Genomic DNA, 15,072 nt, shown 5'->3' with positions numbered 1-15,072 from the left:
ACAGCCCTCTTGCTCTACTACTGCGTTCCTCTGTGTCACACTTTCCTAGAACAGCACCTCGTGTCCCCTCAGGAATCTTTTGCTCAGAATATCTTTTATTTGGAGAAATCAGACTGCAAAATTCAGCCAGGCTGGAAGCATTTCCAATGGCACAATATAAGTCCAGTGCTGGGAATAAAAGTGGAGAAAACATCAGGAATAATTATAAATCATTGGCCCTACATATATGGCTCTGCTCAATGGATTCCAGTACACATGAAGCACTGTACAGACATGGGACCAGGGATGAGCGAATCGGGATTTGCATGGAACAGGCTATTTTATAAAGGTTCAAAGTTCCAACGATACAATGTGCGTATTCTAGTTTTAATTATCCGTGTGCGACACGCATTTCGCAGAATGTATAGTCTGCGGTTAGAGCTGCAGATAATAACAGTCAATTCCTTCTGCCGAAAGCATGAATATCTGACAGAACAGTTTGGAAATCTTTGGTCTACTAGGAACCAGCTTGTGCTGTTCTTAGCCTGTTCTGCACGATCCAGTGGACACGTTTACCATAGAGATCAATTTACTCTACGGTTACAGCCCCATAAAACTCTGTTCGCAATTTTAGCGATCTCAAAGTTCTCCCGTGTCGGTCTTCTCTGCTCCTGGTATGTGTGAACCCAACACCGGGATGTAAAACGTAGAGCAGAATATAGACCACAGCTTAAAAACTGGATAAATCAGTATTGGACAACTTTCACTCCGTCCTTAGTTCACATTTATTTACTTCCAAAACAATAGTAGCAAAGTGCATATTTGTACAATCCAACAACATGCCCTAAAATCCAAATAGATGTTATCCAATAGAAAATATGAACAGACATAATATGATTGCAGTTTCTCATGCTTGGCACATAATCATCATCATCATCATCATCATCATCATCATCATCATCATCAATCATCAACATTTATTTATATAGCGCCAGCAAATTCCGTGGCGCTTTACAATTTACAATATAATGTCATATAATATAATATACCATGGTAAATAAAATGGGAATTGTGAAATTATGTGAGAAAGCGATGAAAATGTTAACTATTTATTTTTATGTTTTAGTTAAAATATTCTTTAGCTATAATCCCTAGTGTAAATCTAATTAATTATTTTTTTTTGTATTTTTACTCATCACTGCTACATCCTAGTGTCATATTCATGGACTTATTGTGTAAAAGAAAAAGCATTTCGTTGTTTTTTTTTTTTTTACAGTACCATTGACTGGATATTTCAGCATGTTGCTGCAAAGTGTTTGGATTTTGCAAATGTCTTGCTTAGTCATTATTTCTCAGTTTCTGTGTATTTTCTCTTGCTCCTCGCATTCAAATCTGTGTAATGCTGTGATGAATCTGTCCACACATATGACAGAATTCTTTTTTCTTTTTCTCAGATCAGACCAATGTAAAATTATATATATAATATTTTAAATACAGGTGTGTGTGTATATATATATATATATATATATATATATATATATATATATATATATATATATATATATATCTCGATGTGTTTGAAAACCAGACTGAATTACAGTTAATTTGTTCAATATGTTCTTTACCCGAATCCCCTGAATTCTGGTGACACATCAGGTCTGGTATCGTGACAGATATACGTGTCTTGACGCAGTGGTTAAGAATCACTGTATTATTAGATTGTAAGCTCTGTGGCCAACTTATGAGATTTTGTACTGATAAAAGTATTGCAGCCATCTCTAATTAACTGACATAAGTTACAAAGTATGTGGAGTTGGGTATTATACATATTTCATATTGATGATTTATGTATCTGCTGTTTGTTTCACTGATCCAAACAATGGTGACAATTTACACAGAAAAAAATCCCTTATTTAGAATGTGACAAATGCTGTAACTAAAAAAATATTATTTTATTATTAGTAATAATAATAATAATAATGTCAGTAATAAATAACAATAATAATAATAATAATAATAATACAATTAATATTATTTATATACACCACTATTTGATTTAAAGGAAGCAGTGATACAGAAATAAAATGTGAATATTCTTACTGTAGCCATTGTTTATAGTTTGTTCGTTTATTTCTCTGTTGTGTTGTAAAAAAAAGTTGTCTGTCTATATACAATAATTACAAATATAATAATAATAATAATAAAAATAATAAAACACAGCTATTTTGTATCATTTAGTAATTGTTAAAGCAATTTGTTTTGGATGGGAAAGTAGAAGATAAATGAAGACATAAATATCTTGATTGCTTTTCCCATATATCCCAATTTTTACTGCCTAATATTGATCTCACAATGCTTTTTTTGTCCCATAATTCAAGCTCCTGATGAACCCAAAACACAGGACAAGTGAAAGCAGGTTCCTAAAACTATTTCCCCTATTTGGGAACAAAGAAAACAGCCAATTTCAGTGGAGCAAACGTCGCTTCACATAACTGTCCGAATTTTTCAATTAAAAACTGTTGGGGGCCCTGGGCTAGGTGTAAGAATAATTCCAAACAAACCCTTGAAGTCACCATAAGATAGGTATATGGTTCTATCAGAATAGTCACCTTGCACAAGACTCACCGTAGACAAACACTTGTGATATCATTAAGACAAACTTCAGCGCTTCAGCCATGACCTATCGAGGAGAGAATGAATCGTTATCATTACAAACAAACGTTATGTTAGTGGCGGAAAAACACCCTGAATAAAGGAGTTATTTTAGTGTTTCAGAGGGAAGTGAAACTGCACTATATTGGCACCAGTTACACTGATAATATGAGGATCTAACAGAGCATTGATTTACAATATATAAAGGGTGATTTAGTGCACACACCCAAATGTGACAAATGTACGAAAAGGTGAAACACCAGTGACTGACTGCATAACAGAGGTCAAGAATGCAGAAACGTAATGCACAGTAAGGGTGTGCCACACTCAGATGCAAGCAGGCGTGATACAGCCACATCCGAATCAATCTTTGGGCATTTCCAAGTCACTTGTTTGTCTGCCGTATCTCTTGCTCCATCTACAGGGCTAGTCTAAGTCCTGATCACTAGTGCTGACAGTCCCATATGCATGCTATAACATGTGTTTGCTATCAGGAGCAACTGTAAAAATGTATTTTATGGTCAGTAGACATTAAAAACACCCTAATTATTGTATTTCATGGAAGGAAAACATGTTATTTTTTTAGTTGTTTTGTTATAAATGTCTATATTATTAACAGTTGACGTTAATTCAATAGTTTTAGTTTTTTAGTGTTCTTTTGCAAATGTATAATCCACATAGGTACTGGATGTATCCTGCAGTGTCCTGTGTCGTAGGGCATAGCAGACCTACACCTGAATTCATCAGTGAACGTATCTCCACATCCACTTGTTGAATTTGGGAGTACGCAGAGACGATTTGCTTGAATTTTTAAACAAATGTACGTTGCGCTCAGTATGTGTGACTTAGTGAATCAGGCCAAGGTTCTTAGTGTAGACAAGAGACAAGGTGTCATGAACCTACACTAATAAGTCATTTATATAACATCTAATATAGGTCAGAATGGTAGGACGTAGCTGAAAAATACTATAATAAAGATCTTTGGGGACTCTGGGCTTTGATCATTTATCTTCGGTCGTTTTTTCCATGGTTTTAATTTGGACTAAGATCAAGAAAGAAGTAAAAATTCCAGGCGATAAATGCTCCGGCAAATGGGCTTCTCCGCCGAATGGGTCCATTTAAAAGGACACATTCCAATGCGATATAGTAAGCACATACAACAGTGAGACGTATTATAAAAGTGCCCCCCTCCCTCTGGTAGTTTATTTCAATGGAAAAAGTTATTTAGCTGAAAGCACAGTGAACCTTCTGAAGAATTTTCCGCTCCTCTGCACATCCGCTTTCAGTGAAGCCGGGTACACATCTGTGCAATTGTCAAATGATTCATGACCGTTTGTGCAGATATTGCAAGAGTCCGAGCGCTCCCCAACTTAGTTGCATACGGTTGTTTTGCAGACAAAGACTGCGCCTCGTCACCATCAATCACAATTTGCACCTGCCCTGTAGTGGGCAGACAACAAGCGCACTTACCACAGGCTCACTTGAATCGCCCACATCCGTGTCTGCACGCCCCTAACTGTACACGGCCTATACACATTACTTTACACTTCATTCTTTTTTTTTATTTAACATTTTATTACTTTTCTAATTCATATCTGACTACAGCCTGGTTTCTGTCCTGCATGCAATTCTGAGTTGCTTTGCTATGCTGTAGATATGGACAAATGCACAGTACGACTCCTCCTTATTGGGTCTAATTATGACGGTGCAGCCAGAACATAGAATATCGACGGCGCAATAAAACAAGACGATATCGTCAGAGTAACCTTATCGCTGGATCCATCTGACCAAGTTCCACATTCACCAAATCAATAAATCAATTAAAAATATTTTTTAAAAAATGAAATAATTGGCTGGAAATATTGTTAATTAAACACCTGCTGGATAAGTGGTCAGTAATACTAATCGCCCATTGTTATTAGATAACGTCCTACACTGTGTGAATAAGCAAAACTCTGTGACTCAAACAAGCTTGTTATTTACAGTAACAAAATGACTACAGATACAATGTTGCTGGTTCATTGCAGCAAGTTGTTGTTTTTTTTGCTTTGTTCCAGAGAAACACAGAGTTTGTCTCTGACTGTCCTGTCGTTGGTTCCAGTTTTCAGTTAGTCTGTGGTGCAGTCGTCCTCTGAGATATACTCACTACACTCACTGACTGATCTGGTCCTGCAATCTATTATATATGTGTTCTTTCAAGCAATACTTCTCCACAAGTGACATAATATAACATTCAGGGCTAGATTTACTAAGCTGCAGGTTTGAAAAAGTGAAGATGTTGCTAAATAAATGACAGCTAGAATCTGATTGGTTGCTATAGGCAACATCTCCACTTTTTCAAACCTGCAGCTTAGTAAATCTAGCCCTCAGTCTGGTCTGTGGTTGAAGCGATGTGTATCCTGCATTCGATTCCTTCCCATAACCCACAAACTGTCCGCTAGAGATTCCAAGTTAGTCTGTTATGCAGATGTGTCTGACAGGCTGGAACTTGGTCTAACATCTGGGTCTTAGGAAATGTTTCTGTAACACTTTGTAGAGAACTTCCTGTAAATGGCATTTTACATGAACTCGCTGATCTGAGCTGGGCAATGTTACACTACACTGGTTAGTTTACAGTAGAAACTGAATGGGGCCCCCTGTCCCTGACCCTCTCACTTTGGACCTGGGACCCTCCCATTGGTGTCAGTCCCTAAACCCCTCCCCTCTCACCTGGGACACTCCCCTTGGACTCTGTCCCTGATCCCCTCCCCTCTAACTTGGGACCCTTCCCTTAGTCTCTGTCCCTGACGCTGAGATGTATGTGTTGCATGTATTGCATTAAAGCATGCTGCGTCATGATATATACTATATGTCTAGACGCAGGAACATATTCATGTTGTGTCTAAGATTAAATTTCTTAGAAAGATTAAAAAATGGGAAAAAATAACAGAAAAGAGGAAATGTGATTTTTTTTTTATTGTATTGAGCATCATATAATACATGAATTTAATGGAGACTGTCGAAGTCAGCAAATTGGATAAAGTCATTTCAATTAAAGTCGAGCAAACTTGGTTGTCTTTGTCTGAATAGATGCGTACGGGACGCTATGACGTACATGGGCCCGCTACGGCGTGAAAGGGCGTACGCATCCACTACATGTGGCAGCAACAGTAATTGGTCTTTTACCATACATTCGCACAAACACGCATACTTATAAAATAGTACACATTAATGGTAGTTGCAACACATAATCAGTTATGTCGAAATATAGTAGTATTTATATGTTATATCAGAGTTACATGCATATTAGTGAAATACACGGAACAGGTTGAAGGAATAACATCATGAGTGGTATCATAATAAACCTTATTACATATCCTACTGTTTGGTTCACTCTGCGAGGGAATCGCAGAGTGCATACACAAGTTATGAATGATAGGGAATTATGAACTACTTAAGACTAAGGAATCTTGGCGGGAAGAGCAGAGCATACCCCCTGCAGAGATGACCCCCTCCTTTGGATTCCTTAGGATGAACCAGCCAATGATTGACAACCCCTTGGACATTCCTGAGACCTGGACCAATAGATGCAAGCTATACCATCTTCATTGTATTACTGTATTTGATTGTGTATATAAACAGCAGCTTGTGATCCAGAGTGCAGACATCTTGTCCCCAGACTTCAGGATTGAATGACTGCACTGGATCCAGAGCGCCTGCGATAAGTAACGGCTGTATTTACTATTACTTCGTTTGAGCATTTTTATTCTACTTATTGCGAATAAATCTTTGTGCTTTGGAAACACAAATCGAGGTTCGACAATCGTTATTGGTTAGCGACAATACGCACATAACAAGACTGTAATTCTAATATATGCATATAATGGAGACTGATTATAATACATGGATTTAATTTAGACTGTGATTATAATACACGGATATAATGGAGACTGGCTCAGTGTTGTTACATGTGATGTTTATAATACATGGATATACAGGACCTCATTTAGAGTCGAACGCAAAGTCCGTTTTAGGCGCATCCAACAAAAAAAACACTACCACGCATGTGCAGCAAGCACCAAATCCGCCTGCATCTTGGACGCAATTAACACTTGCGACAGCTTGCGGCTCACTACGAGAGAATGGGAGGAACGCGGAATTGTGAAGGCGTGACCATGTAAATACATCCTAGTCGCAGTGAGGCGCAGACGCAACACACGTCAAAACGGCTACAGCTGTGCGGCAGGAATTAGGTGGCGCAAGCGGTTAGCTAGCTGCAGGAACTGCTCGTAGCTCCATAGGGTATTAAGACTGGGACACAACTGGGGTTGCTTGTCACTCGTAGCACCCTACGAAGCTGCGGCACACTCCCACTCCTGCCCTTCTTAGACGGACTTTCCATCTGACTCTAAATGAGGTCCATAATGTATAGTACTATATGTGTGTACAGGGTAAGCTGCCAGATCAGAGAGGTTCAATGAATAAAATAACAGAATGACGACCCACGCTGTGAGCACTGTAGACATGAGATGGACATAATATAGAGGTTGAAGTACAATAAGACAAATAACACTGCACAGAGCCTTCCAAGCTACCGATGCATTGTACTGTAAGCGCTGCACACTTGTCATATTTTCAGAATGACTACCACCTCCCTCCTCTCATATTCTTAGGAAATAATTCCGTTCCAAATATTCAGTTGCTGGGTTTCATTATGTGTCTCATTAAAATACCCCTCCTCACATATTTACATTTGGTTCTTCATGCTTTTCTGCACATTTTTATCATAACATGTTTGTTACAGTGACTTGTTACACAGGACTCCTACTAAGACATGTGTCCAAACGTGTGGACATTGTTCTTGACATTAAAAGATACATTGTGTCATTTTTATACTCATACAATCCTCTCTGTACAATATGCATCTGCTGATGTCATCTCAAATGCACATTGTAAGTGTGTGTGGGGAGGGGGGAATATGTCCCCATCCCATCACTGAAGTAGGTGCAAAAATTAGGATTTTTTTTGTGGGTCAGGTGATGTTAGATACACTGAACTAGAGAGTGTATCTAAGTAACAATTACAGATAGGTAACAAGTGTAACATCACATTGTACATTTGAAGGATAACCCTATTTGGGGCCTTTAAATGTTATTATTTACTATTATTATGCAAATATAAAACCTGTTTATCTGTAGCTGTTTTAGTGATACTTTCTCTACCAGGTAGTATATATAACAATTACCTGTCCTGAAACTATTGCCATCTCAGGGGGGATAACGAGTCCTCTCTCTAGGAAATCATTGGATTTTAACAGGGCGAAAGCGCGGAAATCTGTTTATGCTACAAAGTTCAAACTTGATGGTCAGGAAAGGAAAAAATTCCTCTGGCGCTTGAGGGTTAATCCAATTATCACACAAGGATTGTGCTGTCCTTTGTTGGTAAGATCCCCAGTTGTTACTTTTGTTTAACACTACCAGCGCTTAATATCCAGGGTGGTGAGATTACAATGTAAACACACAGACCGTTAATAATAATAAAAGCAGACATTTAATTATTTGCAACTTGTGTAACAACAATGAAGACAGAAAGATGATAGATCAGCAGCCAATTGGTCTGTGTCTGATACGTTATATATAGTGTACAGTAAACTGAGCTCAACATTTGTAATATAAGGGTTATATTTGCACATATAGGATCTGATTTAATCAATGTAAAGAGGCCTCTATTGCATGAGGAAATACACGTCTGCAGACTTAAATGATCATGTCTGTATTTTCCATGTCCATTATCTCCAAAACTTACACTTGGTTTATGTAGGTGTAAAATTTACATCTCTCAGCTAATGTCTGTAACTCAATATAAGACGCCTCTCAAAGGGGCGTGCCTAAATCTGGTCTCCACCCCCTTACTGCACTAAACTTGTATATTGGGGCCCCTGATCCACCTCTCCAACCTCAAGGGGCCATGAGTGCAAGATACGTGGCAATCTAAATATGGGCACAAGTTGTGGGCTTGTGCAGCGTAAGACTCTGGCTTGTGGAACTACAAGTCCCAGCACAGCATGTGTGCTTCTGCAGCTGGATAATAATTAGCACCCCAAGCCTAATGTAAAGGATCAGATTATTAATAATTGGTATCTATATATTACTATTACACCCCTCAACTCCCAATCCAAATCCTGCTGTCCCTCATTCATCTTAATTGTCCTTCTTATTGACAAACACCATAACTGGCTCCTAAATGAAGTAACAGAACCATCCTTGTATATATAAATATAATGTTTTAGTGACTTCTGCTATGTCTGTTACATTGTGTTTTATAACAATGTGTCTGCACATGTTTCTGAATGCATGAAAACATGATACATTGTATCAGTCTGTGTCTCTCTCACAATGAAATGCTATTGCCAGTTACTTACCTTCAGCAGCTGGCTTTTAACAGGGATATTAACTCATGTTGTAGCTTTTATCCAAGTAAACAGGTCCAGCTGCCTTGGCTGTATTAGAGCAAGTAAATATTACAAATAAAAGTGGTTTATAAGTTGCACATCTGTGCATCCAGGCTCTGGGATCTCACGCTCTGTTACTTCTGTACAGATGAAGCTGACATCTGCTGTTCCTCCACGTACTGAGCCATCCCACATACAGAGAACAGCTCCACTGGGATACTAGACTGTGTTTTATGCCGTAACGTGAACTATATACAGAATTGCTGGAAGATGACATAACACTCTGCAGCCAAATCATCTGAGCCAATCATCCTCTGCAATAACATTTAGAAACCAGACACAAGTGAAATATGTTTTACATTTCTTGAGAAAGAGACCTTAACAGCACATCAGATTCTAGCTATCATGTTCTAGAATGTACTAGATAAATGATAGCTACAATCCGATTGGTCGCATTGGGCAACTCCTCCATTTTGTCCCATTTAGAAGTTTTAGTTAAGCTGCCCTGACATGTATCATAGATCAATAATGAATTAGTGTATTAATATTAAACTGACCAGCGGAAACAAAATACTTGCCAATAGCCATGAACACAAATATACATTATGGACTGGAGTATTTGTTGAAACACTACGAGCGGGAAGTGGTGACATTTTCTGCCACATCTGTCAATGTATTGTCGTGAAACGCTGACTCGTCAGCCATTCCTGCAGCAGGAGACGGGAATAAGATGGATGCATCAGAGTGTTCACAGCAACCTCACGCCCGCACCAATGACCGTAATAACCAAACGTAGCAAATCTATTCTGATAGGAATTATGCAGATGCTTTTTTTGGATGTAGACCCCCAAATTCTGCCACTTGTGCGCATAAATGATAGAAGCACCCGGAATATCTTCGGAATAATGCCTGAAGCAGCTCAATCAGTGGCCAGAAATATAAAGATTTAACATTAAAATGTTTTGGGTTTTTTTGCCGTGGACGTAACCCGCAAACTTCCTGAAATTCCTGAAAGTCCAACTGCATTTTAAGGAGCATATCTCAAGCCCCTGTGTGGGCTCAGAAAAGCAGAACAGCGACCAACAAAGGAAACAGAGAAGCTTCGCGACCCCCACCTCTGACGCACTCCACAGCCCTCACTATAAGTGCGTGTGTCAGAAACAAATACTTTGCATAACATTATATTGATTTGGAATAAATAAATAGTCTTTGATAAGTACAAACTAGATGCCATAAGATATCAATTTGCAAATACAATATTTTGTCAGAATTTTTTTCAGCAGAACAGAAAATGTTGACTTGAACTTTTAGGAGGTAATTCACGAGGTGCAGATAAACAGAGGCACTGTTCCAAATCCCTTTTTTGGAGACGACATGCGCTTAGGTCTGCATAGGAGGTAATGGAGGGGTGGATTTGTGCTTCATTAATGTTACTGTGATGTGAATAGAGAGAGGGGGGAGGGAGAACTCCAACCCAAATGGTTGAATAGAGAGAAATACTTCCCAGGGCGCAAGTTATGTGCTAGGAGTGTATGATAAACAAGTCCATAAGTGAACATGTACAGTATAATACATTTATTAAATATATAATTGCAAGGTGTTCTGGCTAGCACTAGAAACATGGTAACAACTTGTACATTTGCAAGAAAAAGAGATGGGAAAACCAGAACGCAAAGAATAACATATGAACACTAAGGACCTCATTTAGAGTCGGACGCAAAGTCCGATTTAGGCGCATCTAACAAAAAAACACTACCACGCATGTGCAGAAAACTCCAAATCCGCCTGCATCTTGGACAAAATTAACACTCGCGACACCTTGCGACTCACTACGAGAGAATGGGAGGAACGCGGAATTGTGAAGGCGTGACCCTGTAAATACATCCTAGTCGCAGTGAGGCGCAGACGCAACACACATCAAAACAGGGCTACAGCTGTGCGTAAGGAATTAGGTGGCGCAAGCGGTTAGCTAGCTGCAGGAACTGCTCGCAGCTCCATAGGGTATTACGAGTGGGACACAACTGGGGTTTGCTTGCACCTCGTAATACCCTACCAAGCTGCCGCACACTCCCACTCCTGCACTTCTTACACGGACTTTGTGTCCAACTGTAAATGAGGTCCTAAATGAGGAATTGAACACGCTTCCCGTGAGTCTTTTTAGCTTGTTAAACAGAAGTCAGTGAGTGTCCCAGGGGGGAGCACACATGTGGGTGAAGAAAGGTTCCATAATGGTCAGAAAAGACCACAATTCATCTTCATGTAAAGCAGGAATTATTGATGATAATGTAGAGAAAAGTAACTTACAATATGAAGCTTGTTCCTTTATCGGGGAGCGTTCAAAGCCCCGGGGTCTGGACTGGTTCTCTGAATCCGATGTAATAGTATTTCCGAGGTGATTTCTTCAATGAAACGCGGTGGATATTTGATGCAATGTGTCATTTCTTCATACAAGTCCGTATCACCGCTGGGTGTAACGCCGCTTACCTGTCACGGCGCCTCTCCGCTCCGTTCTGCCGCACTTCCGGGTAGGTCCCGGCGGGGGTCAGCTGATCTCTGGGCGGGGAATTCAAAATCTACTTCAGCTCTGCTCTGACACACAGTCTGTGTCAGAGCAACGTGTTTCCTGTTTCTGGCTCCCTCTCCTGTGTACCTGATCCCTGTGTTCCTGCCTCCTGTGTTCTCCTGCATTATTCCTGATTCCAGTGTACCGACCCGGCTGTGTTCTGACTTTCCTTTGGCTTCATCCCTGGCACCGTGTATTGGACCATCTCCTGTGTACCGACCCGGCTGTGTTTCCGATTATCCTGTGGTCTCATCCCCAGTACTTCGCATAAGACAGATACCGTGTACAGAACAGGCTTCCATTCCAGGCTACCATTCCCTGGAATCCACGGTTAGTGTGCTTTATTTATTTGCACCCACCTGTCATATTTTTCCCTGCCTATTCATCACATAGAACTTTCTCCTTACGTCAGTAGGCTAACCTGGGGGCCGCAACCTGCGGTTCTCCAGCAGCAAAACCCATCCTACCTTGCGGTGGTTCTTGGTGAAGACCGGGGATGAAGCCAAAGGAAAGTCAGAACACAGGAAACACGTTGCTCTGACAGGTAGTTAATTCTGGACGATGCCGATGAGTAGAGTCTGGGTCACACATTATCTCTCTAGGTCCTGAGGTATTGTCCTTATAATCCCCATAATCCAGTAAACCCGCTTTGTTTTTAAAAGTGGATTTAAGCAAGAATTAGCGGTAAATGTATCATGTTTCCGGTGGGTTTGAAGAGTGGAGATGTTGCCTATAGCAACCAATCAAATTCTAACTGTCATTTATTTAGTACATTCTACAAAACTCAGAATACTGTGCAAATTGCACAAACACACCTCTTTATCTGCCTTATGGACCAGGGTGCATGATACACTTAGGTGTATCAGTCAGAGGGACCCTGTAAAGCAAATTAATTAATAAATAAAGTAATGGAAAAAAATATATGTTGTTTGGGAGGGGTGCACACTGTTTTTTTAAATGTAATTCTTTTTTTAATTCTTTTTTTGTTCTTATGTTTCACTATATAAACTGAAGTTGACTTCGGAGCAGACACAACGATTATTTTATTGGCAAGAGAAGGAGCTGCAGGGAACTGGCCAACCCCAGATCTGAGCGCTGTCCCTGGAAGCCAGGTGACCTGGCAGCGACGCGTATCTAAAACTGTTTTTACGCTGTACACTTTATTCTCTATATTTCCACACCCTGTATGATGGTGTCTGTTACATGAATATTGGACCCACGTTATACACTGATAAATCCGCTATTAATCCATAACCTGCTTTGTCCGGACAAATTATAATGCTAATGTAAACATGTAATCTTTTCATTCCTTCCACTGCAGAGACGGCCCCCAGCATCCAAGGGCTCCACTGGAGCAGGATATATACTGGATTAAGGACTGCATTTAACATGCCTTTAGTAAAATGTGCTTAATTTATTTTGCCATAATACTTTTAGTTTGTGTTATAGGATTTTATTCATAATCAGGATAAATGTTGGGTGAACCAGGTCTTTTTCTTGCCCTAAGCTCTTTTGAATCTAATGCCAGCTTCGAGCTCCAGCGTGTTAAATACAATATTAATACTTCTATGTCTAACCCCATGTAAACAATCCAAGAATGCATGTCAAGCAGAGTGATACTGGACAGCTGATTTACCTTAAAAACAAAGTACAATAATGACAATCTAGGTGACACATCTTTAGAAATCAGAAAGCGGGGACAGTTGTTGACTATGACGTTACAGTCGCAGTATGCTTAACTGCACACACTTCACAGCCGCAGTGTGTATAACTGCACATTTTACAGGTGCAGTGTGTATAACTGCACATGACACAGCCGCAGTGTGTATAACTGCACATTACACAGCCGCAGTGTGTATAACTGCACATTACACAGCCGCAGTGTGTATAACTGCACATTACACAGCCGCAGTGTGTATAACTGCACATTACACAGCCGCAGTGTGTATAACTGCACATTACACAGCCGCAGTGTGTATAACTGCACATTACACAGCCGCAGTGTGTATAACTGCACATTACACAGGCACAGTGTGTATAATTGCACATTACACAGCCGCAGTGTGTATAACTGCACACTTCCCAGCCGCAGTATGTATACCTGTGCACACTTCACAGCCGCAGTGTGCATGACTGCGCACTTCATAGCCGCAGAATATATAACTGCACGTTTACCAGCCGCAGTATGTACCACTGCACGCTTCATAGCCACAGAGTGCATAACTGCACACTTCACAGCCGCAGTATGTATAACTGCACACTTCACAGCCACAGAGTGTATGACTGTTCACACTTTACAGCCGCAGGATGCAAATGTCTGAAAACTCCACAACCACAGGATATCAATATTTGCATATATTAGACTTGCAGTACTGAACATGCTATTACTGCAAGCAGATACAAGTGTACAGGTGCTGTAAACAAAATTGCAGGACCAGATTAGTTTAATGCATTGACCTTTGTGCAACGTTAACTAAATATATTGCATATCTTCTAATATTCCACAATTTCACAGGTCAGTGTAGATTTGCTGAGCTTAGTGATTTAGGTTCATAGCCATATTGTGTGTGTGGGGACCAGGAGCATGGGTGAGCTGAGCGAAGAGTATTTTGTCCTTATTTTCTGCCGTACAGCAAAGCACTATGCAGACATAAAAGTCCACGCTTCAGCATGATGTTTAATAAGGAAAACATACTTTTGAGGCCACATTATTAGAGGTGTCTCTGTGCAATGTATCTAGACAACTCCAAGCCAAACAGGACACAGCGTTGCTTTAGAGAGCTAGAGGCAAACACTGGTTAATGAGTGTCTCCATGCACAGTTTCTGATCCTACAGAATAACACACCGAAAGGTCGAAGGTACAATACAGCCGGCATTACCCACATTAATAGGGAATGCTATTGTCCAAAATAGTCCAGTCCCAGTTGTTCTGTCCAAAATAAAAACAAAGAATCAATATGGAGGAATAGCACTAGGAGAACGCATCAAAGAAAACCGCAGGAGATCAGACGACAGAAGGTTTTAGAATTTGGACACTCAGTGCGTCCCCTTCTTTCTGAAAAACTTGTCCCTTGTCTTGGATGCAGGATAGCTAGAAGGAATTACCAGGACCCCAGGACCGGCAATAGATCAAAACTTTATTATATATAAAAACACAGCTATACACGTACAGTTCTTGCAGATATAGGGCTTGATTCAAGTACGAACAAAACTTGAACACAAGTTACCTCTTAAAGAAACTGACTGTATTAAGTGCGCTCTGCTTAAACGGTACTTGTCGTATGTAGACAGAATAGACTGCGGTATACGCACAAACATATCTGCAATATAAAGTCCCCCATAAAACACATAAAAAAAACAAATTATATTTTAAAATGATGATAACAAGATGCTATTAATGCATACATTATATATAATGCATTTTTCTAGTATATCTTTTTTTTTCAT

General features: G+C 39.9%; 1 protein-coding gene across 2 annotated transcripts in view; it reads right to left on the bottom strand.

The window, feature by feature from the left end:
* Window positions 1-15,072, bottom strand: part of IL5RA (interleukin 5 receptor subunit alpha) — a 34,540-nt gene that overhangs the window by 16,302 nt on the left and 3,166 nt on the right. The window contains exons 1-2 of one of the 2 annotated variants that reach the window (XM_075183759.1): window positions 9,032-9,328; window positions 2,605-2,659 (exon numbers count right to left, since the gene is read on the bottom strand). In XM_075183759.1, the coding sequence (XP_075039860.1) occupies window positions 2,605-2,656 (52 nt within the window). In that variant the 5' untranslated portion in view covers window positions 2,657-2,659; window positions 9,032-9,328. Of the gene's footprint in view, window positions 1-2,604; window positions 2,660-9,031; window positions 9,329-15,072 lie in introns of those variants that run through there. The other variant, XM_075183760.1, reaches the window with a different exon arrangement.

The sequence above is a fragment of the Mixophyes fleayi genome, chromosome 8 (assembly GCF_038048845.1).
Source record: "Mixophyes fleayi isolate aMixFle1 chromosome 8, aMixFle1.hap1, whole genome shotgun sequence".
Lineage (NCBI taxonomy): Eukaryota > Metazoa > Chordata > Amphibia > Anura > Limnodynastidae > Mixophyes > Mixophyes fleayi.
The sequence above is the reverse complement of the archived record's forward strand: the minus strand, read 5'-3'. Positions and strand labels throughout refer to the sequence as shown.